A 27,052-nucleotide genomic window follows, 5' to 3' on the forward strand; every position below is an offset into this window, starting at 1 on the left:
TCCTCCCTACATAGTAGAGGCCACATGGGCACCACAACAGATAGACCACAAATGCAGAATTACAGGTGATAAATGCATTAATATGAAATACTTCACCATCCACATTAGTGAAAGAGGTTCTGCCTCTTTCTAATGTACCTGCTGTCCGTCAACATATGCGCTTCCGGCATGGAAAGAAACCCTGCATATTTACCTGTATTTTTTGGAGGCTGGGAGGGTCCAAGATTTTTTTGACTACCCGGTCGCCAAAACTAGGAGCTTTTCTATAAATGAATTTAGGCACAGTTGGAATAACTGGTCCCAAGTCCCTGTCCATAGTTAATACATGCCAGTGTTTTTGGAATATATTTTCAACTTCCCTATATTGGTGGTGATAACCTGATATGAAGCTCCATTGGTGTTGGCTGTCAATTCCATCAGACTCTGTGTTATTATCCTTGGTTTTTAGACACTCATTCATTGGGAGGACAGCAACTTCACTGATGGTGGTATCAAGGAACTCATTATTATAACCTTTTTGTAAAAATTTGTCTTTCAACAAGTTTTACTGCTCAAGAAAGGTATTGTGGTCACTGCAATTGCGCTTAACTCTTAAAACCTGTCCTTTTGGTATATTACGTATCCATGATGGATGATGTCCACTCCTTGTGGACAGATAGCTGTTTCTATCCGTTGGCTTGAAATATACACTCATAGAAAGAGTAGTTCCTGTTATTCTTATTTGGACATCTAGAAAATGAATACTAGATTCACTCATCTGATATTCAAGCCTAATGTTATTAGTATTGCAATTGAGATGAACCAAAAAATCAGATAGGGACTGTACCGTTCCCTCCCAAATAATGAATAGGTCATCAATGAAACGCCTATATAGTTTGATTTGAGGTCTAGCAATATTGAATATACAATTCATGCAGTGCACTCAATATACAAATATTGGGATTTTTTAATCAAAAACATGTAGCAGAATGCATTTTGTCCAAAATGTATTCATAAAGACATATCATTTCTTTTATTTTTTATGAGATATGTTATATAGTAGAAAGTAAAAAATATTGTTTTTTTTCCAATTTAATTTTTTTCATTGATATTGTAAAATAATAAAAAACCCAGTGGTGATTAACCAGATCTGGACCGAGCCCATTTCTGACACATGTTGTTTATAAGTTAAAATCTGTATTACCCTAAAACATTATATATATATTTTTTAGCGGTCATTGCAATATTGTTTGTCACACAGTATTTGCGCAGTGGTCTTTCAAACGTCATTTTTCACTGCATTAAAAAAAAAAACTATACAGTAAAGTTAGCCCATTTTTTGTATATTGTGAAAGATGATGTCACGCTGAGTAAATCGATACCTAACATGTTACGGATTAAAATTGCGCACACTCGCGGAATGGCAGCAAACTACGGTCAATAAAAATCTCCATAGGCAATGCTTTAAAAATTTTAACGGTTACCAGTTTAGAGGTACAGAGTAGCTCTTTTTTTAAATTATTGCTTCCACTCTGGCGATCGCGGAGGTACCTCACATGTGTGGTTTGAACAGCGCTTTCACTCTTGAGCGCAACTTCTGTATACGTTTTCTTTCGTGCGCAAATGCTCACGGTGACAGGGGAGACATTTGTTCTTGTGGCAACCATTTAGGATGACATTTATCTCACGGAAGCTGGAGATCACTGTAGTAGGCACTGATACTACTGTGAACTCCACTAGCTTTTGGGTTCTGTACCAAGATGTTGCCCTGCTCCCCTATGAATACTGGAGGCTGCTATCTGCAAGGGTACCATTAAGGGAACAATTAGAGGTTTCTCAATGAATGCAAAGCATTCTCTGATTGGATGAAGTTGAAAGGTGGGCTGGTGATCTCACAGCCTTCACCTCGTCCAATCAGAGATTTACTTTGCATTCACTGAGAAAACAGAAAATGTTTCTTGAATGGTGCCCTTGCCCAGTAAGGGAGTGACCTCCTTCCATTACCATGCAGAAGGGCAGCCGTTAATCAAAGGTGTTCCAACTAAAGTGATTTCCAGTTTCCACAGGATTGACCAGGTATAGTATGTGAAAGGTGCATGTATTTTTTATAGGTGTATTTTTTATAGGTGTATTTTTATAGGTGTATTTTTATAGGTGTATTTTTATAGGTGTATTTTTTATAGATTACATACAATAATAATTTATAGTTTGTTTTCATGACGTATTTTTTTTATAGGTTGTATGTGTCCTCCCCTTTTTGTGTTTCCTTACATTCGTGTTTTGCCATAGGGATATCTGCAATAGTCTCTTATTTTTAGTCCTTCACTGTGTTTTTAGCCCTTATTGCCATTCACACTGGGCTTTTTAGTTTAAAGTTACACTATAAATTGGTCCCTTCAGTAGTTCCTCCTCCAGGCCTCTAGAAGGAGCTAGACACTCCGAGCATGTAGCTTTGTCATTCCCTGGTCCTCCTCTCCTTCTGGTGACATTACTACCATGCTGGTTAGTGTGTCTTCCCAGGACTCGTGCTGGTGTCCGTCAGAATAAGTAATGGATTAAGTAACGAAAGTAAGGCTTCGTCACCTGAATGCTTACTGTGCATGTGCAGGTTTGCTAATCTGACAGAACACCTGCAGTTATAAGGCGCCAGCGGACATCTTACTACACCAAGCTACGTCTTGAATTTCACATTCATTTAACAAATAAAGTGAGTGTATATAAATCATTATAGTATATTGAGATCTGTAAAGCTGTTTTAATGTTACATTTTAAATGCCTAAAGGTTTACCGCTGACCAGTGCGGGGCGTAGCAAGATGGCCTCTGCCACCCTCCTAGTGAAGCATCCAGGTACTTTCAAAATGAAACATTCAAAACAGCATCACGGATGTCAATATACTTAATTTATTTATATCAGCTCAGTTTCTTGGTAAAATTACTGTGAAATTCAAGACGTGGCAGTGTGTAGTAGCATGTCCAGGGCTGCCTTCTAACTGCAGGAGTGCTCTCACATTAGGAAACTTGCTACGCATGCGCAGTAATTATTTAGGTCACTTCTGTTACCTAATCTGACGGGTTGCCAATTCTGACAGAACACCAGCCCTGGAGCTGGAGCTGGGCCGTTACCAGTCCAGCAGTGGAACCCGATTCCATTGATTCTGCCGGACAGATGATGGATTAATCCTTGTTATCATGTACAGATGAGCGTTTTTACTTGTTATTCTTGTGAGTGTTTTTAACCTTTATAATAAACCCTGATATCTTGGATACTACACCTAACTGGTGCTTCTTTTTTTTCTCCTGTACCCATAGACCAGGTATGGCACATGTATACTTACACTGTTCTAGGCTGGTGTAAGTGAATGTAACTATGTAAAAAGCCTTGAATTCAGCTTTAAAAAAGGGCACAAATGTCAAAAAACAACTGGATTTGTAACCACTTCCTACACAGTCCCAAGCTACATTAAACAATTAAGCTTTAGAAGCTTTCAATTTGAAATCTTAATTCGTACTGTTGTCCAAATCATCCAAGTTGATTATATTTACTTGTGTAATCAAATGTATAAATCTGTTCCTGCATTAGTTTATGGATGCTGAGCATTTTCTTGCTCTCTAATTTTAGTTCTTCTAAAGTTTTTTCATCTTGTGGCTTCACAGATTTGTCTGAAAACTCGTTGAATTTGCTTTGGCCAATGGACTGTGACATCACCTTCTTACAAACATTTTGCATGTTTTCATACGTATTTCTAGCCGTTTGATAACAGACAAGTTCCATGCACTTGTTGTTTAGGTACGATTCCATTGATTTCTGTATCTCTGATATCTTTACCAGGAATTCCTCTTTGAATTTCTCTTCTGACAAACTGTATGGCACTTCCCTTTCAAAGCATTCACTCAATAATGTTTTCATTTTGTCTGCTTGTTTTTGTAGCTCTTGCTTTAGACTATTCTGCAGAAGGCTCCATAACTCATCTTTTTGCATGGCAGTGGTCTGATTTTGTATTGCTCTCTCTGTCTCAGCCATCCAGCTGTAAATTGCTTCCCTGAAGCTCCACTCTAATTTTGAAAACTTTCTCCATAAAGTATCATATTCAGTGGCTCCTATGTTGGTTTTACATTCGAAAAGGAATTTTTCATACTTGACTTCATCCCACAGATCTCGTATCCACTCAATAAAGTTTCTGAAGTGATGGCAATCAGAATATGCTTTTTGTCTTACAACAGTCAGCAAATGTCTTTTAAATTCAGAAACCTTCATACTGTATTCGGTGCTGATAGAAGCCATTGGGGGGACTCCATGCCACAAGCTAGGGATATACCAATTGTAGTTTTTGATGTCATAATCCATAATATCAGAGAACTTTGTGACATCAGTTTTGTTCTCCACTTTTGCTGCTTTTCTTGTCATCATGTCAAGTTCCTCCATAAGTAGTTCATCTCTTATGTTTTGGTCATGAACCGACAAATTGCTGACATTCTGATGCACAAACAGACAGCTGGGTTTCTTCCTAATTTCTTTCATCCTTAGAAAAGCATGAACCACAATCTGCAAAATATCCTTCATATTTGATTTCTTGTCCATGGATATATTGACAATAGTGACATCACTCAACCCGACTGCTAATGTTGCAAGCTCATTGTCATGCTTGTAGCTATCCCCCAATGAGGCCAATTCTGGAGCTCTCAGGCCTTCTGTATCTATCAACAAAATAAAATGACAGCCCAACTCCTTCAAGTTCTCTGGAACTTTATAAAGAGTCATGAAGGCTCCCCGTGTACATCCTCCTTTGGACACAGAGCCAATGCCAAACATGGCTTTCAGAAGGGTGGATTTTCCTGTATTCTCCATTCCAAGCACAGTTATTACTTTTAACTGGCATTGCCCTCCTGTTTTTGTGTCTAGCTCAATGAAGACATCAGTAAGCCACTGAATGGGGATGTTGGAAGCAACTCCATCAATCAGCTCCAATGGGAAGCCATCCAGCAACAGATCAGCAGCTATTGATGGCAAGTTATTAAACTGGTAGGGACTTTTAAGAATTTCTCCATGCTTCAACATACAGTGGTTAGCTTCATAAAATTGTCCTAATTCACGTAGAAAATGCTCAACTCCAAGATTTCTTTCAATTATACTTTCACCAAGACTTTTGTCTTGATGCAGTTGAAGATGTGACTGTATTATATTTTTTCTAGACAGCTGGTCAAGATAAAACTTCATCCAGTAAAAGAAATAGTGTATTTCTAATCGAGACAGACAATTGAGAGCCCTTAGAAATTGTTTCATGCCATCAGAAAGTTTCTGTTGGCTTTGCTGTTTGCGCAAGTTGAAAATTTCCTTATGGAGTTGTGATTTGTATTCCTCCTCAGACATGATATCTTGCTTAGACATTCTGATCATTTTTTCTTCAATAGTAGCCAATCGTTTCCACAATTCTCCTTGCAGTTTCATTGTTTCCTTTTTATAACTTGCTACATCCCGTATATCTTTAATAATGGCCTCCGCCAGTCTTCTCGCATTCTTACAGTCCATCAACTCTTCATCAATCTGAACTCCAGTTTCATGTGCCACATTCGAAAGTTTCTCAAGTGTACTGCAACTTAGGTCTGTTGTCATTTGTTCTTTTATAATTAACTGAATTTTTTTGGCTATCTGTATGTCTGGAGATCTGTTTGGTACTAAAATTAAAATTCTTTTTTCCACCATAAGATCTGGAAATAATTTTAGCAGATATTCACAGATTTTTTTCCCTGCACCATTTTTGCACACGGTGAACAAATAGTTGTTATTTCTTAGCTGTGACAACTTCTCCAGGAAAATTTTAAAGCTCCTTTCTTTTATTTCAGAGTGGACACTTACAATGAAAAAATTATTTTCATCTAAAATATCAATATCTGTGAAACATTTGTTGGCTACTTCTGCATTATCAATAAATATAAACACAGTTGCTGAGATCTTTTTTAGGAAATGGGTTTGTGCCTTGTTACTCTGAAGGTCTCCTCGTAGGTTTGCAATGTAAAGGGGTTTGAGGAATAGATCTAAACTACTACCAGCTGGAAAGTACCAGGATAATTCCACCAATCCATCAGAGATCTTTCTTTTTGTGTTTCCACCATTCATGTCCCGATGTACAAAGAAGGCATGATGCTGCCCTTCTGGGCTAATGATTTGGTTCAGGATTTGGGATTTTGATACAGAATATTCTCCTAACCTCATAAAAGAAAATATTGGTGTTGATTTGTTCATCAAGTTGTCTTCTACTAATCCTCCATTTTCAGATAGATATTGAGGTTTCCATCTCTTCACTATACCTCTCAATGCCCACAGCATGAAGGTGCAATGGTACCCTTTACCAGCAGGCAATAGTAGAGGGACAGCAAACTGGCACATGGACATCTTTGTTATTATCTCTTGTTGAAAAAAATGGTCAGAACAATGCAGGAGGGCACAAATAACATCAAGAGCATGGAGAGAATTGGATTCTTCAATGTCACTGAATAAATGTTCCACAGTAAAATCCCCATCATCTTCTGTTTCTTCTGTGTTTTCTGGATTTATGCTTCGTGCAGTACTGTTCAGAGCCATAATTTTGTGTAGGATGTTCCAGGGAACATCCTTTATTATCCCAGTATCAAACCTTTTACCAATTTCAGTTTGCAGGTGTTCTCTGTGTGACAGTTTTGAGGTTCTACTATTTTCTAACCCAAGCACCAGCAGAAATTCTTGAAGTGGTCCTGAGGAAAAGGATAAATGATTTATTAAACTGTGTCTGAGTGTACATAGCCTAAAACATTCATTCATTCAGGAAACATTTGCTTAATAAACTGATGTGCAGAAAGACTAAAATGTGGCAAGATGTTACAAGAGTGGAAAATTACCACCTTTTTGTCAAAATGAAAAGGATGTGAGAATAGCATCTTGAAAAGTAAGATACACCAAAAAAAAAAAATGAGGAAAAACTGAAAAAAAAAAATCCTCTTTCTTTAAAATTTTCAAGTTGACTTTTGAATTCCTTATTTGCGGTTTTTAGACCATAGCACAAAGGTGTCAAATATCAGCTTTTGCACTCTTAACACTGAAAGCTGATGGTATTGTCTCTTTAAAGATTTTTAAAATAAAAATCTAAAATGAAGTGGCCCCTGCACAGAAAATATGGGATATTCACCTTTCCTGCTGCCCACTCTGCCATTATCAACTGTAAAAACAGAAAAACCTTCAGCCAGGGAATTTTCAAAATTAAACAACATTTCTGGGCATGTGGGATTCCTGCTTCTGCACTGTGCTCATTGGTTTGTCCATTCAGCCTCTACATTATACAAAGAAACAGTGGTGATATAGGGGTTGGCAGGACAAAGCAGAACACATGGCATGGACCACTTTATTTTAAATATATATAACAGTTGCTTTAAATTTTTAAGGTTGTACCCTATTGTATTTTTTTTTTTTTGTAAAAACTTAAATATCAACAATATACACCAAAAAAAAAGACAAAGCAAAATTAATTGAAAAAAAAAAAATACATTTTCCTTTAGTATATTTCATATCTCACCCGCATGAATATCATAGTAGCAAGATTTACTGAATAATGATGTCCTGGTCCTGCTTGTTGATTCACTTCCAAGCAGTGGCTCTTCATCTGTAGGATTACAAAAAGATTTTAGTGCACATGTGTATGTGGTACCTGTATGAAAATGAATATTTTTTATTTATTTCCCTAAAAGTAATTTTTTAACTTTTTCACGATACTCCGTTATTGATCACATCAATCATAAGCTGTACACATAGATTAACATTTAGACTTAGTGTATTACGCCTTTTAAACTTTAAGTTTATGTCAAGGCAAAATTAGAAAAAAAAAAAAATATATATATATTTGCTACAACACGTCTCAGGTTTTTATCCAAATCGCTGCAAATGCAGGAAAAAAAAAAATCTGTTGATGTTCCAGAAATATAGTGTGCTCATTACTTCTTCTTTGACATGACAACACAGTCAGGGGAATTCAATAAATCCCTAACTAACTAAATTACGTTCAGTTCGTAGAGAGAATGAAACAGGAGGTAATTATGACCAACTCTAAATTGGTTCACAAATTCACATCTATGCAGTTGGCTGCAGTTGTGGGGTTCGCTGTGATTCCAACATCTGCAACCACCAGCAGTGAAAATGTGCTGCTGTGAGAAAATGTGTGGGGCTGTTATTCAAAATAAATAGTACCCCCATGCATGTAAAAATGCAGCGAGTTTGTGGGTGCCGGAACACTAGGAAATCAGATGGTCAAAATGTGGGCAGTGTTTTGAGAAAGGTGCATGCGACTTTTTCTGCAGAAAATGCAGGCACGGCAGCCCATTCAAATAATTGGGCTGCCCGATCAAATGCAGCCCGCACACACACATAAGTGTGAACTGAGGCTATGTTGGTTACATATAGTTACAGAGTTACATAGTAGTTGAGGTTGAATAAAGACTATAGTCCATCCAGTTCAACCTGTGTAGGTGTGTGTGGCCGTAATCATCTCTCATACCCCTGAATATTTTGATCTTGGAGATGTATGTCCAAGAGTCTTTTAAAAGTAGCCGTACTCCCCGCAGTTACTACCATTTGTGGTAGAGAATTTCACAATCTTGTAGCCCTTACTGTTAAAGAACCCCCTGCGTAGCCTGAGGTTAAATCTCTTCTCCTGTAATCGCATTGTATGGCCTTGTGTCCTCATGCATTCATTGCGACTGAACAGTTTTTTTTTCTATGCTGAGATCACCGTGGAGGTATTTGTAAATTGCTATCATGTCCCCTCTCAGGCGTCTCCTTTCCAGGGAGAATAAATCAAGCGCTTGTAAACGCTCTTCATAATTAAGGTCCTCCAATCCCCTAATTAGTTTTGTTGCCCTTCTTTGGACTCTCTCCAGTTCCAGAACGACCCTTCTGAGGATTGGTGACCAGAACTGGACAGAACACTCCAGATGTGGTCGGCCTAGAGTTTTATAAAGTGGTAGGATTATAGCTTTGTCTCTGGAATATATCCCCTTCCTTATGCATGCTAATTTTCTGCCGGCTTTGGCAACTGCAGCTTGACATTGCAAGCTATTGCAATGGTATACATTTACAAACAGAGTGCAGAGTGCCTGTCTCTGTACACTGTGTAGCAGAGTGACATACTTGCTGCTGTTACCTTTCCTTTCCCCAGCTGTTACTGACTGGCTGCACAGCCAACAGCCTTTTTACAACCAGTGCTGCAGTGGACAGAGCCTGATAAAGGAAGCTGAGACTCTAGTTCCCCATTAGGTCTGCTCTTTCCTTGTAACTGACAGTAGGCAGTGGGCAGATTCTATCTCCAATAGCATGCTGTCTATTGGCTAAGAATCTACCCACTGCCTACTGTCAGTCACAGGGGGAGTGGACCTACTGGGGAACTAGAGTCTCAGCTTCCTCATCATGCTTCGACCACCCAGCTTAAAAACTCCCCGCTGCTTTGCTGTCTGTGATCTGGATCTGCAGCAACAGGTTGAAGCTCAGTCAGCTTCACTGAGGACAGGGTGTCTTTACACAATATGTGGGTATGTGCCATGAAGGCACATACCCACATATTGGAATTCTAAAGAGTATCTTAGACACTCTTTAAAAATTCACCTGAGTTTATTTTCAGCACTACATTCCCAAGCACATGGTGTCAGCCCTGCCTACTTTACTTCTGATGGTATACAAAGTTCATAGACCTCTGCATATCTCCTCCTCTCTCCTCATCCTCCATACTCCTAACACAAACTGCTTTCGATGGTTCTTTTGCAGAAGAAAAAGAGAAGCAAATTAAAGCAAATAAGAGAATTCCTTTGTTGGGGTTTACATACAGTTTAACCTGTGCAATGCTAATCCTCCCTCCCTATTAACCACTTGCCTACTGGGTACTTTTACCCCCTTCCTGCCTAGGCCAATTTTTAGCTTTCAGCGCTGTCGCAAGTTGAATGACAATTGCGCGGTCATGCAACACTGTACTCATATGAAACTTTCATCATTTTTTCACACAATTACAGCTTTCTTTTGGTGGTATTTAATCCCCACTGTTTTTTTTTTTTTTTTTTTACTAAATAAACAAATATAAAACAACAATATTACTCCAACCTTTACAATCTCTCATCATCCTCCCCAGCTGCAGATAAAGGACCCGCTATAAATTACTTTCTAAGGCAACATTGCCCTGAACCCATTTCACGGGACGTAGCCCAATCCCTAGACGTACCCATTTCCCCAGAAGAACTCTCAATTGCGATTAAACAACTCAAAGTCGGGGAAAGCCCTGGCCCAGACGGGTTTATAGCTCCGTATTATAAAACGTTCATTGATCTTCTCTCCGGACCATTGATTAAAGCATTCAATTCGCTGGCCTCTCTCCCTATTGCCCCCAACAGACTCCTGGAAGCACACGTTACCGTCATTCCCAAAGAAGGTAAAGACCCCACATCAATTGCTAATTATAGACCAATCTCCCTCTTAAACGTAGATATTAAATTATTCGCAAAAATCCTTGCGAACAGATTGCTCCCCATTATTCCCTCCCTAATCGACAAAAATCAAGTAGATTTGTGTTACAAAAAAAGGCAGGCTTGACCCACTTGGTGGCTTGAGAACAATTTTTGGGCAACTTGGGGCAATTTTAGTAACTTTGCCAAGGCACCCCTGAAGAAACTACAAGGCACCCCAGGATGCCATGGCACCCTGGTTGAAAAAGGCTGCTCTAGACTAACAATAAATACCTATTACTGCCACTATGTAGTTGGTAACCTGCTCACAAAGCTAGAAAACCATTCCTGAGCCTGCTAATCCAACTTAGTCACCCTAAACTGCTCACCCATTTTGCCCATGCCACTTTACCTTCTGTGTAGCAGGCATCTGTCTGTGAAGACTCCGCTTTAATGTTGTTTACTGCTTCAGTTTTACTGCTGGGTTCTCCACTGACTTCAGTATCTGTGGAAATGAGAGTTTGACTTTACCAGATGAAATAAATTATATTTGTTTACAAACTGAAAGACTTTATGTAAGTATTTGGGCAATAATGCTTGATATCCAGTCTGCATTTGGATCAATTTTATTGTTATTTTATATATATATATATATATATATATATATATTAAAAAAGAATAGCGCACACATGCAAAAGAAATTACTATCAAATTTGAAGACAATCCATAAATAAAAATGGGGATTTGGTCCCACCATATGGCCATATAGTGCTCAAGTCCACCACTACGTCAAAGTACCCCATTATCAGTGGGTCCTACACTATCCATAAAAAAGGATGAATCCAGCCTTTCTAACCCTTGGAGATAACACTCCTTGCTGGGAGAGATGTGCAAATGCACTGCATGTCTTTTGGTTCATAGCTGCACCAGCTTTAGAAATACATGGGTATGCTCCCCCAAATTTTTTGCTTGTTTTTTATGTATTCGGTCTGACCAGACTTCCGAGGTTGAGCAACCCACCCCTCCCCACCCCCCACACACACCTGTACTCTATCAGTGTCCACTATCAAGTAGATATAGGAGGAGTCCCCTGTAGTGCATTTGCACATCTCTCCCAGCAAGGAGTATTATCTCCAAGGGTTAGAAAGGCTGGATTCATCTCTTTTTCATGGATAGTGTAGGACCCACTGATAATGGGGTACTTTGACGCAGTGGTGGGCTTGAGCACTATATGGCCATATGGTGGGACCAAATCCCCATTTTTATTTATGGATTGTCTTCAAATTTGGTAGTAATTTCTTTTGCATGTGTGCGCTATTCTTTTTTAATATACATGTCTCTTTTTTCATAGCTGCACCAGCTTTAGAAATACATGGGTATGCTTCCCCAAATTTTTTGCTTGTTTATTATATATATATATATTTATATAGTGTGTGAAAAAGTGTTTGCCTCTTCCTGATTTTTTATTTTTTGCAAAATACAAACAAGCTGTATTATCACACAAGGATAACCCCAGTAAATACAAAATGCAGTTTTTAAATTATGATTTAATTTATTAAAGCGGAGTTCGGGCCTCGGGGGTCAATTTGAGCTAAAAATCCCCCGGGACAGTCAGGGCTAGTACATTCCACAATGGCTAGCCTCTGTACTGTCCCGGGTCGCACTTTCCTGTAAGAAGAAATACTTACCTTGAAAATTTCTTCTCCAGCACTGCCATCTCAGGTGTGGGCAGCTGAAGCCGCAGCGTCCCTCTTTGTGTCCTGTTCGGTGACGTCGGAGTCCCACAATGCACTGCACCGGCTCCGCTCCTCACTTCCGGTGCAGGCGCGGCATCCCTGCACAGCTTCTGGCGCATTGATTCCTGAGAGTTCAGCTCCCAGGAATTATCGCAAACCGGAAGTGACGGCGTGGGCCGCGGCCGCAGAGGGAGGAAGTGGAAGGAAGGTGAGTATATTTTCTTCTATAATAAGGTAAGTGACCAAAAAAAAAAAATCGGCACTATCCATTTCTCTTTCAGGTTGCCCTCAGCTAGCGGATGGCCCAAAATCGATTTTTTTCGATTTTGAGGCCAGAACTCCGCTTTAAGGGAAAAAAGCTTAGCAAATGAAATCATCTTTAAAAAACTGCATTTTGTAGTTACTGGGGTTATCTTTGTGTAATATTAAAATTTGTTTGATGATCTGAATCATCAAGTGTGACAAATTTGTAGAAAAAAAAAAATAGGAAGGGGGCAAATACTTTTTTTTTTTACAACACTGTGTGTGTGTGTGTGTGTATATATATATATGTATATATATATATATATATATATATATATATATATATATATATATATATATATATAAATCTGTATATATATATATATATATATATATATATATATATATATATATATAAATCTGTATATATATATATATATATATATATATATATATATATATATATACATACATATATATATACAGTATATATATATATATATATATATATATATATATATAAATCTGTATATGTATGTATATATATATATATATATATATATATATATATATATATATCTGTATATGTATATGTATATATATATATATATATATATATATATATATATATATAAATCTGTATATATGTATATATATATATATATATAAATCTGTGTATATGTATATATATATATATATATATATATTTTTTTTTTTTTTTTTATTTTCTAGGAAATGTAACAACAAATTTCCACAGCACTACAGCTTTACGGGTTAGCTAACGAGGATTGCAGCAATTACATTGTTTCAGGTAGAATGTTTTTTATGGAAACCTCAGACAGAGCTGCAAGATAAGGGAGGATTCCTATGACTCATTTATTTGTGTGAGTAAATGTCTTCTGGGACTATCAAGCTGTTTATCAGCTTCCTGCCCACCAGCTTCCTTAGTATAAATGTTCCCCCAGTAAGATGTTCCATGCTGGGGATGTTTATTAACATCCTGAGAGTCACCAGCCAGGATCTAGTGCAGCTGATGGCTCTCAATCCCTGCAGTGAATGGCAGTTCTGATCTCCCCTGATCATCGAGAACCAATCAGACTGGTTCCTGATCATGTGATCACTAAGCCATCTGACATAATGATCTCATGCTGGCTGGAGCCTTCAGCCTACAGATGAACATTGCCTCCTGTATCTGAATGTTCATCTGCAGTGCCGTTTGTTTAAAGCGTATGCCAAATTTAAAATCCAACATGAGTACTACTTCTTTTCCTCTCTATTTAAAACAAATAAGGTTTTAGTTTCAAACACACTTTAATACTGTAACTATCTAAAGACTGTATTAGGTAAAATAAATATAACCTAATTAAAACATAGAAAATTACTAAAGTGTTTACATTTTCTTTTTTTTTTAATTTTAAACAATGTACAAAAAAAAGACTGCCAATATTCAATACAATAAAGTATGGATTAAATGACATACGATACAAACATCACACAATTACAAAAAATAATTTACAAAATTTTAAAGGTTTGATTTCTATTTTCACAATACTAATTATAGTGTAACATATATTCAATCATTTATTTTTTATTTTTTTTATAAAACTCTGATTTTGTTAAACACAAATTCTGCTCATTAACAATATATACATATTTTAAGATTTGGTTTTTAGTTCTGGAGATAAATCAAAGGTAATTTTTAATAACTTTACATTGCAAAAGAGCATGTGTAGTATTTTAGTTGTGTAGTATATTTAATGTTTTAACAAAAGTGGAGCTTTCGTTTAATACATTTTAAATTTGAGAGAGTTATTTTCACCTTTTCTCCTGTATTTTTTTACTGTACAGATAATTATTGGTATAACTATTGTAATTATACCCAACATAATCGCTATGGGCACAGCCATGGTATTTTTTGTGGATGACTCTGTAAAATCAAAGCAAAAAAATGACATGTAAGTTCAGTGAAATCATGCAGTTTAATAACCCAATATTTGGAACTTTCACTTTAAGCATCAACAATTTTAATCTACTTTGTGGTGTTGTGTTACTTATTTATTAAATGGGTCTGTCTGATTGGATTAAAATTACAGTAAATGACTAGTTAAAGTGATTGTAAAGTCACTTTTAAAAAAAATTAAATATTAAACAGGTTTATACCTACCTGCTCCCCTTACCTCTTCCTCTGGAGTCCCCCACCAGCGCTCTCAGCTCCTCCTTTTCTCTGTGTGTCACCATAGCAAGCCACTTGCTATGTGGGCAGACATGAATGCTTACTCCCAAGCTGGGCTGTGTGCGTCTACAGACACACACAGTGTGGCTTAACCCCACCCCCCCACTCCTCACTGAATGTAATTGAAAGCAGAAGGAGCCAATGGTTCCTGCCCGAGGTGTAGCTAGAGCCTTAAGAGCCCCGATGCAAGAAACCATGAAGGGCCCCCCGTACCCCTGTCCCGGGCCCTTCCTTTCAAGCCTCGAGCTCTTCCCACTGATCCTGGGGCCCTTTAATCTCATTCCGGGGCCCTTTATTACAGTCCTGCAGCGGGACCATTTCACAAGTTCTGCAGTGGGCCCCTTTCCTGCCATCTTCGGGCCTCCCCACAGTGGTGGAATGCCAGGGCCTGTTTGCAAATGTGACCTTTGTGATCCTGGAAGTTCACCCACTGGTGTCAGTAGTTTTTATTTTTTGGTATTTTAATTGTATTATTTTTTATCATTTTATTTTATGTTTTTACAATGTCACTGACTATGACTCTGTCCATCCAGAAAAGGAAGGGGCTGGTAAATTACATATTTACTGACCTCTTCCCGGTTCTCAAATGTGACACATCCCCTGCAGCATCCGGCAGGAGAGGGGAGGGAGCACAGTGGGGGGGGGGACCAGGGCAGCACACAGGGGCCCAGAGACAGCAGAACACAAGTGAACTGGATAGGAGGAGTGGTGGGGGCAGCATACAGAGGAACCAATCTCCTCCATTTTCCTCCTGCAGCTACAGTGATTTCTCTACATGCTGCCCCCGCCACCCCTCCTATCCAGGTGTACAGGGGAGACGCACAGGCCCCCTGGAGCAAGGGGCCCGGTTGCAATTGCAACCCCTACAATCCCTGCAGTTACTCCCCTTGCTCCCGCTGCTATACGCAAGGACTATGAGACTTAAGATTTGTCCTAATTTTTGGGTCAATTCACTAAGAGTTAAATAGCGGCTTACAAAATGCGGTAAAATACTGCATGTGTTAACAATTGTGCAAGTGTTAAATTCACTAAGAATTTTGAATTAAATACCGAATGCGGTATTTGTTTGATTTAGCAGTATTATCCAAATACAGTAAAATCTTGGATTGCGAACATAATTTGTTCCAGAAACATGCTTGTAATCCAAAGCACTCGTATATTAAAGCAAATTTCCCCATAAGAAATAATGGGAACTCGGATGATTCCTTCTACAACCATTCACTCATATAAAAATGATTTAACAGGGGTTGTTTCTCTTGAAAAGTCCTAATCAGGTGACACAAAGAATAAAAAGAGCAGTGCCATAAAAGTGTACTGTAGTATGATCACAGTTTTAATGTTAAAAAAAAAGTGGAATGACACTCACAATAAACAATGTCCAGCGTTAAGGAGTCTGGTGCCCATCCACGTAAAGCCGCTGGTGTGTACAGTTCATGGCCAGAGATCCTGGGGGCGCTGGTGGCTCCCAGCACTTCCTGTAGAACTCAGAGATACTCGAAGACACTGGGGAACTGTTGACGTCCCATCCAGGTGCTCCAAACGCACGCCCCACCCAGCTGGGAGTGTCTCCAAGTTCTCTAGGAAGCACTGGGAGCCACCAGTGTCCCCGGACCTCCGACTACGTATTGTATACACCACAGAGGCATAACTAGAACCTTCAGGGCCCCGCTGCAAGAAACCATGAAGGCCCCCCCCCCCGGCCCCTGGTCGGGGCCCTTCCCTTAAAGCCTGGGGCTCCTCCCACTGGTCCTGGGGCCCTTTACTCTCATTACGGGCTCTTTATTATAATACCACAGCGGGACCCTTTCACAAGTTCTGCAGTGGGCCCCCTTCCTGCCATCTTGGGGCCTCCTCATGTGGTGGAATGCCAGGGCCCGGTCGCAAGTGTGACCTTTGCGATCCTGGAAGTTCACCCACTGGTGTCAGTAGTTATTATTTTTTGGTGTTTTAATTGTATTATTTTTTTTATCATTTTATTTTATTTTTTTACAATGTTACTGACTATGACTCTGTCCATTCAGAAAAGGAAGGAGCTGGTAAATTACATATTTACCGAACCCTTCCTGGTTCTCTATTGTGACACATCCCGTGCAGCAGGCGCCAGGAGAGGGAAGGGAGCACAGTGGGGGGAGGGGTGGGACCAGGGGAGCACACAGGGGCCCAGAGACAGCAGAACACAAGTGAACTGGATAGGAGGAATGGCGGGGGCAGCATACAGAGGATCCAATCTCCTCCATTTTCCTCCTGGAGCTATAGGAGGAAAAAGGAGGACAGTGATTTCTCTACATGCCACCCCTGCCCCCCCTTCCCATCCAGGTTTACAGGGGAGCCACACAGGCCCCCTGGAGCATGGGGCCCGGTTGCAATTGCAAACCCTGCAACCCCTGTAGTTATACCCCTGATACACCAGCAGCTTTACATGGATGAACACCAGACTCCCTAACGCTGTATATTGTTTTTAACATTGTGAGTGTCATTCCACTTTTTTTACGTTAAAACTGTGGTCATACTACTCAATGTTACTCATATAGCAAGACATCATTTGTATGTTAAGTTCAAATTTTTTAAAAAAATGTTGCTCGTCTTGCAAAATGCTCGTATACCACGTTACTCGCAAACCAAGGTTTTACTGTATGGCCTTTGACCATATTTGGGCACGTCACTGCTATCCCCATCCCTTTGCTTTGGTGGCTGAGGATTCCAAGCCATGTAATTAATGTGCCAGTGACTGAGGAAGCTGCTATGGATGCAGCAGGTACCAGCACCCACTGTTTTCTTAGGAACCATTGACAGTGAGAAGCAGGAAATACCACTTCTGTATATGTTGTTCAGCTCCCTCCACACAGGGGGGTAATCAGACAAAAGTCCAGGCATTCATCCAAATGCCAGAAAAGACAAAAATTGATCTGAGGTTTGAACAGAACAGTCAACTCATCCCTACTTTCCAAAGATGGCTCCATTGCTTCCTCATAGAGTGCAGTCACCCGAAGACAGGACGTGTTTAACCTTCTTAGCGGTATTCCCGAGTGTGGCTCGGGGTTAAATTTCAGAGCCAAAAGCGGTAACCCCGAGCCACACTCGGGGTACCGCCAGAAGCATCGCTGGATCCTGTAAAAGAGGTTTCTAACCTTGTCACCGGGATCCAGCGATGTGTCTCAGCGGTGTCTCGCGGCGGATCTTCCTCCCGATCGTCTCCGTGCCCCAGCTTCTGTCTCCTGCAACGTGACGTTCGCAGGGGGGTGGAACCGGCGGCAAATTCAAATGTAAAATACACCAAACACACTGATACCATTCAAAATATAAAAAAAAAACACATTTGTTTGCCCCCCAGTGCCCTTTCCTGCAGTTTTACTGTACTTTTTATGTAAATATATATATATATATATATATATATACATATATATATATATATATATATATATATATATATATATATATATATACACGTAATTCTTGTGAATGAGCAGCCCAAACCAACTGTATACATTATATATATATATATATATATATATATATATATATATATATATATATATATATATATATATATATAATAAATGTATACAGTTGGTTTGGGCTGCTCATTCACAAGAATTACATGCAAAATAATGGTACCGCTTTCAGCACCTAAAATCCAAAAGAATCATACCACCAGGGAGGTTAACTGGCTGAATCACCAAGTGAAAGTAAAGGGAAAAAAAGTCATAAAAAGGAAAACAAATGCTACTGCATCTAAGGGGTGATGTAATACATGTTTGCTTTTGTGTTTAAATCTACTGTAATTTACCCTTACAATGTACCTGTTTTGTTGAAATGGAAATCTTCCTGAAGAGGTTCAAGGAGAGATGCATGTCGTACTCTGCAGGAGTAGATCTTGCTTAGTTGCGTATTAGTTTGATAAATTTTAATTGTACTGTTAATTTGATAGCCTTGGTCTTTACTTGTCATAAGTCTACCTATGACAGGGTGTTCAAGAATCATTCCATCTTCCAACCAATCAATGTAAATTTCAGAGGGGTAGAAACCAGTAACAGCACAGCACAATGTATCCCCCTGATTTCCATGGTCAGATATACTCGTTATCTTGACTACCGGTGGAGCTGTAAGAAATTACAATTAATCTTCTATTTAAAAGGAAAAAATGCATAGGAATTTCAGTAATTAGACAAATAGTAAAGGAACCAGGTGTGGTAGTGGACTGGTAGGGGTAGGGTGAAAAGGACAAGGAGGAATTATTTCTACCAGACCTGGAAAATGGGGATTTAAATGTGCCTCTAACTTAATGAAAAAGTATGTATACATAAAGTGTAAAAGAATAATGCATATTTATTGAACACAATCCATTAAAATAGATACAGTCATAATCACGTGTGACAATGTATGTACATAACAAGTCACATGACCTGAGTGTGGATCATATGATCTGCTAGTGGGTCTACGCATTTCGCTCACATGTCAGGAGCTTCTTCAGGATCCAGACAGTGCATGCATATCATACAGACTTTCATAATGTCATAGTATTCTTGATTAAGATCAATCGATAAATCCCCTACACAATTTAATAACAAGTGGTCACATCAAGGCACCAATTAAATCAACAAAAAAAAAATCCACTTGAGGAAAAAATATCCATATATTGACAACCGGACCCAAGTGGGGAAATGTACCACATAAAACCAGATGAGAGGGACAGGGCAAAGTGTAAAGAAATAAACATCTACTCTTAACAAAGTCAGCGTGTATGACTTTGTTAAGAGGTCTATCCTTGGGACATACACGCTGACTTTGTTAAGAGTAGATATTTATTTCTTTGCGCTTTGCCGTTTGGAGGGAGAGATAGATCTTTGGGTACTGGATCGGTTTACTAACAAGGCCATTGGATCAAGGGAGTTTTTTGGTCACTCCCTGTCCCTCTCATCTGGTTTCGTGTGGTACATTTCCCCACTTGGGTCCGGTTGTCAATATATGAATATTTTTTCCTCAAGTGGATTTTTTTGTTGATTTAATTGGTGCCTTGATACGGCCACTTGTTATTAAAGCGGAGTTCCAGCCACAAAATTTTTTTTTCGATAAAAATACCCCCGGGACAGTCAGGGCTAGTACATTCCACAATGGATAGCCTCTGTACTGTCCCGGGTTGCACTTACCTTTTAGAAGAAACACTTACCTTTAAAATTTCTTCTCCAGCGTTGCCATCTCGGATGTGGGCAGCTGAAGCCAGCGCGTCCTCTTCCGTGCCCTCTTCTCCCAGAATGCGTCTGCACCGGCCCCGCTCGTCACTTCCGGTGTGGCGCTGCATTCCTCCACAGCTTCTGGGCATGCCCAGAAGCTGTTTAGCAGGGAATGCGGCGCCGCACCGGAAGTGAAGAGTGGGGCCGGTGCAGGCGCATTGATTCCTGGGAGCGATGACGTTCAGCTCCCAGGAATCAATGCAAAGAGGAAGTGACGGCGCCTGCCGCGGCCGCAGAGGGAGGAAGTGGTAGAAAGGTGAGTATATTTTCTTCAATAACAAGGTAAGTAGTGTTGAGCGAACACGGACTGTATTATTCGTGTTCGTACCGAATAATTGGATTTTTTTTACCCGAACACGGACACGGACACTTTACTGTATGTTCGGGTAAAAATCCGTGTTCGGTCGTTTTATTTCCGGGTTTTGCATGCTTTGGCGCTCTTTTCATGGCGGGCTTTCAACAGCCAATCAACAATCGTTTAACTGGTGTGCCTTAAGCCATCCCAGCCATGCCTGCAAATGTCTTAGTAGCTGTGATTGGCCGTCTGAAGCATGTGACCAAGTCTTTATAAGTTCGAGGCAGCCGCCGCAGCAGCGTCATTCTGCTGCTTAGCTAAGGGACAGAGCACACATCAATGTGCTGGCTGCTGATTAGGGAAAGATAGGCAGGAAAAAAACATTTGTGTCCGGATAGAATTGAGGGACAGGTCGGAGTGTTTAGGCAGGGCGAGTTGTAGGCATTTTAGGGATAGAGTCTGCTGAATTATAGGGTCAGTGTCTTCTACAAACTACAATCGATATTGCTGTGTGGGGGGTGGGGTGAATCTGCACTCAATCCTGATCTACGATCTCTTCTCAATCCTGTTAGGGACAGAGTCTGCTGAATTTTAGGGAAACTGTGTTCTACAAACTACAATCGATATTGCTGTGTGGTGTGGGATTGGAGATAGGCAGGTGTCAGTGATCCACATCCATTTTTCTGTGTGTGAGCTGCAGTGAACACAATCTTTTTGGGCTGCAGTGAACACAATCTTTTTGGGCTGCAGTGAACACAATCTTTTTGGGCTGCAGTGAACACAATCTTTTTGGGCTGCAGTGAACACAATCTTTTTGGGCTGCAGTGAACACAATCTTTTTGGGGTGCAGTGAACAAAATCTTTTTGGGGTGCAGTGAACACAATCCTTTTTGGTGTGCAGTGAACACAATCTTTGTGGGGTGCAGTGAACAAAATCCTTTGTGGGGTGCAGTGAACACAATCTTTTTGGGGTGCAGTGAACAAAATCCTTTTTGGGGTGCAGTGAACAACATCCTTTTTGGGGTGCAGTGAACACAATCTTTTTGGGGTGCAGTGAACAAAATCCTTTGTGGGGTGCAGTGAACACAATCTTTTTGGGGTGCAGTGAACACAATCTTTTTGGGGTGGAGTGAACAACATCCTTTTTGGGGTGCAGTGAACAAAATCCTTTTTGGGGTGCAGTGAACAAAATCATTTTTGGGGTGCAGTGAACACAATCTTTTTGGGGTGCAGTGAACACAATCTTTGTGGGGTGCAGTGAACACAATCTTTTTGGGGTGGAGTGAACAACATCCTTTTTGGGGTGCAGTGAACAACATCCTTTTTGGGGTGCAGTGAACACAATCTTTTTGGGGTGCAGTGAACACAATCTTTGTGGGGTACAGTGAACAGAATCTTTGTGGGGTGCAGTGAACACAATCTTTGGGGGGTACAGTGAACACAATCTTTTTGGGGTGCAGTGAACACAATCTTTGTGGGGTGCAGTGAACACAATCTTTTTGGGGTGGAGTGAACAAAATCATTTTTGGGGTGCAGTGAACAACATCCTTTTTGGGGTGCAGTGATCAAAATCCTTTTTGGGGTGCAGTGAACACAATCTTTTTGGGGTGCAGTGAACAAAATCCTTTGTGGGGTGCAGTGAACAGAATCTTTGTGGGGTGCAGTGAACACAATCTTTGGGGGGGTACAGTGAACACAATCTTTTTGGGGTGCAGTGAACACAATCTTTGTGGGGTACAGTGAACAGAATCTTTGTGGGGTGCAGTGAACACAATCTTTGGGGGGTACAGTGAACACAATCTTTTTGGGGTGCAGTGAACACAATCTTTGGGGGGTACAGTGAACACAATCTTTTTGGGGTGCAGTGAACACAATCTTTGTGGGGTGCAGTGAACACAATCTTTGGGGGGGTACAGTGAACACAATCTTTTTGGGGTGCAGTGAACAACATCCTTTTAGGGTGCAGTGAACACAATCTTTGTGGGGTGCAGTGAACAACATCCTTTTAGGGTGCAGTGAACACAATCTTTGTGGGGTACAGTGAACAGAATCTTTGTGGGGTGCAGTGAACACAATCTTTGGGGGGTACAGTGAACACAATCTTTGTGAGGTGCAGTGAACACAATCTTTGTGGGGTGCAGTGAACACAATCATTGTGGGGTGCAGTGAACTCAATCTTTGTGGGGTACAGTGAACACAATCTCATACTTCTGAAGATTGTTCCATACTCCCCCTACTCCTCATCTAGCCTTTTAGGGGTACAAACAATAGTAATTGGGGCCTAGTGTGGTTGTGTACGTGTGATATACATACACTTTTTTTGGATCATATTTTCTATTCCGCTATTTAATCAAAAACCTTTGGGGATCAGTTAAATTGGGGGATAGTCTGTGTTGGTACGTGTGAGAGAGATCCACCTTTCCAAGTTGTTGGGGTTCATCTCATACTTCTGAAGGTTTGAGGGTGCTGCCTGTTCCATACCCCCCCTACTCCTCATCTAGCCTTTTAGGGGTACAAACAATAGTAATTGGGGCCTAGTGTGGTTGTGTACGTGTGATATACATACACTTTTTTTGGATCATATTTTCTATTCCGCTATTTAATCAAAAACCTTTGGGGATCAGTTAAATTGGGGGATAGTCTGTGTTGGTACGTGTGAGAGAGATCCACCTTTCCAAGTTGTTGGGGTTCATCTCATACTTCTGAAGGTTTGAGGGTGCTGCCTGTTCCATACTCCCCCTACTCCTCATCTAGCCTTTTAGGGGTACAAACAATAGTAATTGGGGCCTAGTGTGGTTGTGTACGTGTGATATACATACACTTTTTTTGGATCATATTTTCTATTCCGCTATTTAATCAAAAACCTTTGGGGATCAGTTAAATTGGGGGATAGTCTGTGTTGGTACGTGTGAGAGAGATCCACCTTTCCAAGTTGTTGGGGTTCATCTCATACTTCTGAAGGTTTGAGGGTGCTGCCTGTTCCATACTCCCCCTACTCCTAGCCTTTTAGGGGTACAAACAATAGTAATTGGGGCCTAGTGTGGTTGTGTACGTGTGATATACATACACTTTTTTTGGATCATATTTTCTATTCCGCTATTTAATCAAAAACCTTTGGGGATCAGTTAAATTGGGGGATAGTCTGTGTTGGTACGTGTGAGAGAGATCCACCTTTCCAAGTTGTTGGGGTTCATCTCATACTTCTGAAGGTTTGAGGGTGCTGCCTGTTCCATACTCCCCCTACTCCTAGCCTTTTAGGGGTACAAACAATAGTAATTGGGGCCTAGTGTGGTTGTGTACGTGTGATATACATACACTTTTTTTGGATCATATTTTCTATTCCGCTATTTAATCAAAAACCTTTGGGGATCAGTTAAATTGGGGGATAGTCTGTGTTGGTACGTGTGAGAGAGATCCACCTTTCCAAGTTGTTGGGGTTCATCTCATACTTCTGAAGGTTTGAGGGTGCTGCCTGTTCCATACCCCCCCTACTCCTCATCTAGCCTTTTAGGGGTACAAACAATAGTAATTGGGGCCTAGTGTGGTTGTGTACGTGTGATATACATACACTTTTTTTGGATCATATTTTCTATTCCGCTATTTAATCAAAAACCTTTGGGGATCAGTTAAATTGGGGGATAGTCTGTGTTGGTACGTGTGAGAGAGATCCACCTTTCCAAGTTGTTGGGGTTCATCTCATACTTCTGAAGGTTTGAGGGTGCTGCCTGTTCCATACTCCCCCTACTCCTCATCTAGCCTTTTAGGGGTACAAACAATAGTAATTGGGGCCTAGTGTGGTTGTGTACGTGTGATATACATACACTTTTTTTGGATCATATTTTCTATTCCGCTATTTAATCAAAAACCTTTGGGGATCAGTTAAATTGGGGGATAGTCTGTGTTGGTACGTGTGAGAGAGATCCACCTTTCCAAGTTGTTGGGGTTCATCTCATACTTCTGAAGGTTTGAGGGTGCTGCCTGTTCCATACTCCCCCTACTCCTAGCCTTTTAGGGGTACAAACAATAGTAATTGGGGCCTAGTGTGGTTGTGTACGTGTGATATACATACACTTTTTTTGGATCATATTTTCTATTCCGCTATTTAATCAAAAACCTTTGGGGATCAGTTAAATTGGGGGATAGTCTGTGTTGGTACGTGTGAGAGAGATCCACCTTTCCAAGTTGTTGGGGTTCATCTCATACTTCTAAAGGTTTGAGGGTGCTGCCTGTTCCATACTCCCCCTACTCCTAGCCTTTTAGGGGTACAAACAATAGTAATTGGGGCCTAGTGTGGTTGTGTACGTGTGATATACATACACTTTTTTTGGATCATATTTTCTATTCCGCTATTTAATCAAAAACCTTTGGGGATCAGTTAAATTGGGGGATAGTCTGTGTTGGTACGTGTGAGAGAGATCCACCTTTCCAAGTTGTTGGGGTTCATCTCATACTTCTGAAGGTTTGAGGGTGCTGCCTGTTCCATACCCCCCCTACTCCTCATCTAGCCTTTTAGGGGTACAAACAATAGTAATTGGGGCCTAGTGTGGTTGTGTACGTGTGATATACATACACTTTTTTTGGATCATATTTTCTATTCCGCTATTTAATCAAAAACCTTTGGGGATCAGTTAAATTGGGGGATAGTCTGTGTTGGTACGTGTGAGAGAGATCCACCTTTCCAAGTTGTTGGGGTTCATCTCATACTTCTGAAGGTTTGAGGGTGCTGCCTGTTCCATACTCCCCCTACTCCTCATCTAGCCTTTTAGGGGTACAAACAATAGTAATTGGGGCCCAGTGTGGTTGTGTACGTGTGATATACATACACTTTTTTTGGATCATATTTTCTATTCCGCTATTTAATCAAAAACCTTTGGGGATCAGTTAAATTGGGGGATAGTCTGTGTTGGTACGTGTGAGAGAGATCCACCTTTCCAAGTTGTTGGGGTTCATCTCATACTTCTGAAGGTTTGAGGGTGCTGCCTGTTCCATACTCCCCCTACTCCTAGCCTTTTAGGGGTACAAACAATAGTAATTGGGGCCTAGTGTGGTTGTGTACGTGTGATATACATACACTTTTTTTGGATCATATTTTCTATTCCGCTATTTAATCAAAAACCTTTGGGGATCAGTTAAATTGGGGGATAGTCTGTGTTGGTACGTGTGAGAGAGATCCACCTTTCCAAGTTGTTGGGGTTCATCTCATACTTCTGAAGGTTTGAGGGTGCTGCCTGTTCCATACTCCCCCTACTCCTCATCTAGCCTTTTAGGGGTACAAACAATAGTAATTGGGGCCCAGTGTGGTTGTGTACGTGTGATATACATACACTTTTTTTGGATCATATTTTCTATTCCGCTATTTAATCAAAAACCTTTGGGGATCAGTTAAATTGGGGGATAGTCTGTGTTGGTACGTGTGAGAGAGATCCACCTTTCCAAGTTGTTGGGGTTCATCTCATACTTCTGAAGGTTTGAGGGTGCTGCCTGTTCCATACCCCCCCTACTCCTCATCTAGCCTTTTAGGGGTACAAACAATAGTAATTGGGGCCTAGTGTGGTTGTGTACGTGTGATATACATACACTTTTTTTGGATCATATTTTCTATTCCGCTATTTAATCAAAAACCTTTGGGGATCAGTTAAATTGGGGGATAGTCTGTGTTGGTACGTGTGAGAGAGATCCACCTTTCCAAGTTTTTGGGGTTCATCTCATACTTCTGAAGATTTGAGGGTGCTGCCTGTTCCATACTCCTCCTCCTACTGCTCAACCATCCTTTTAGGGGTACAAACAATAGTAGTTGGGGCCTAGTGTGGTGGTGTACGTGCGAGATACATACACTTTCTTTTTGATCATATTTTCTATTCCGCTATTCAATTAAAACCTTTGGGGATCAATTCAATTGCGAGATAGTCTGTGTCGGTACGTGTGAGATCCACCTTTCCAAGTTGTTGGGGTTCATCTCATACTTCTGAAGATTTGAGGGTGCTGCCTGTTCCATACTCCTGCTCCTACTGCTCAACCATCCTTTTAGGGGTACAAACAATAGTAATTGGGGCCTAGTGTGGTTGTGTACGTGCGAGATACATACACTTTTTTTGATCATATTTCCTATTCCGCTATTCAATAAAAACCTTTGAGGATCAATTGAATTGCGGGATAGTCTGTGTCGGTACGTGTGAGATCCACCTTTCCAAGTTTTTGGGGTTCATCTCATACTTCTGAAGATTTGAGGGTGCTGCCTGTTCCATACTCCTCCTCCTACTCCTCATCCATCCTTTTAGGGGTACAAACAATAGTAATTGGGGCCTAGTGTGGTTGTGTACGTGCGAGATACATACACTTTTTTTGATCATATTTCCTATTCCGCTATTCAATAAAAACCTTTGAGGATCAATTGAATTGCGGGATAGTCTGTGTCGGTACGTGTGAGATCCACCTTTCCAAGTTTTTGGGGTTCATCTCATACTTCTGAAGATTTGAGGGTGCTGTCTGTTCCATACTCCTCCTACTCCTCATCCATCCTTTTAGGGGTAGAAACAATAGTAATTGGGGCCTAGTGTGGTTTTGTACGTGCGAGATACATACACTTTTTTGGATCATATTTCCTATTCCGCTATTCAATAAAAACCTTTCTAGGGCAAGATCTTAAATTACAGAAATATGAGGAGACCGTCAAATAAGGGCCGTGGCCTGGGTCGTGGTGCTGCTGGTAGAGCTCCTGTTGCAAGGAGAGGACGTGGTCGATCTGTGCCAGCTACACGCACAAGTGAAACACCTTCCTCAAGTGTGAGTAGGCGACAGAACCTGCATCAGTATTTGGTAGGGCATCAAACGCCCCTAGAAGTGATGAGGCCAGAACAAGTTGAGGCGATAGTAGATTGGTTTGCT

General features: G+C 40.4%; 1 protein-coding gene across 1 annotated transcript in view; it reads right to left on the reverse strand.

Annotated features, from left to right (window-relative positions):
• Positions 1-3,500: 3,500 nt before the first annotated feature.
• Positions 3,501-27,052, reverse strand: part of LOC309558491 (up-regulator of cell proliferation-like) — a gene marked incomplete at its 3' end in the record, with an annotated part of 36,569 nt that continues 13,017 nt past the window's right edge. Inside the window, exons 3-6 of the mRNA XM_082261573.1 lie at positions 18,442-18,741; positions 10,842-10,934; positions 7,525-7,611; positions 3,501-6,709 (exon numbers count right to left, since the gene is read on the reverse strand). Coding sequence (XP_082117699.1) covers positions 3,501-6,709; positions 7,525-7,611; positions 10,842-10,934; positions 18,442-18,741 — 3,689 coding nt within the window. The remainder of the gene's footprint in view (positions 6,710-7,524; positions 7,612-10,841; positions 10,935-18,441; positions 18,742-27,052) is intronic.

Source organism: Pelophylax lessonae (genome assembly GCF_965119305.1).
Source record: "Pelophylax lessonae genome assembly, chromosome: 6".
In the NCBI taxonomy this organism is placed as follows: Eukaryota; Metazoa; Chordata; class Amphibia; order Anura; family Ranidae; genus Pelophylax; species Pelophylax lessonae.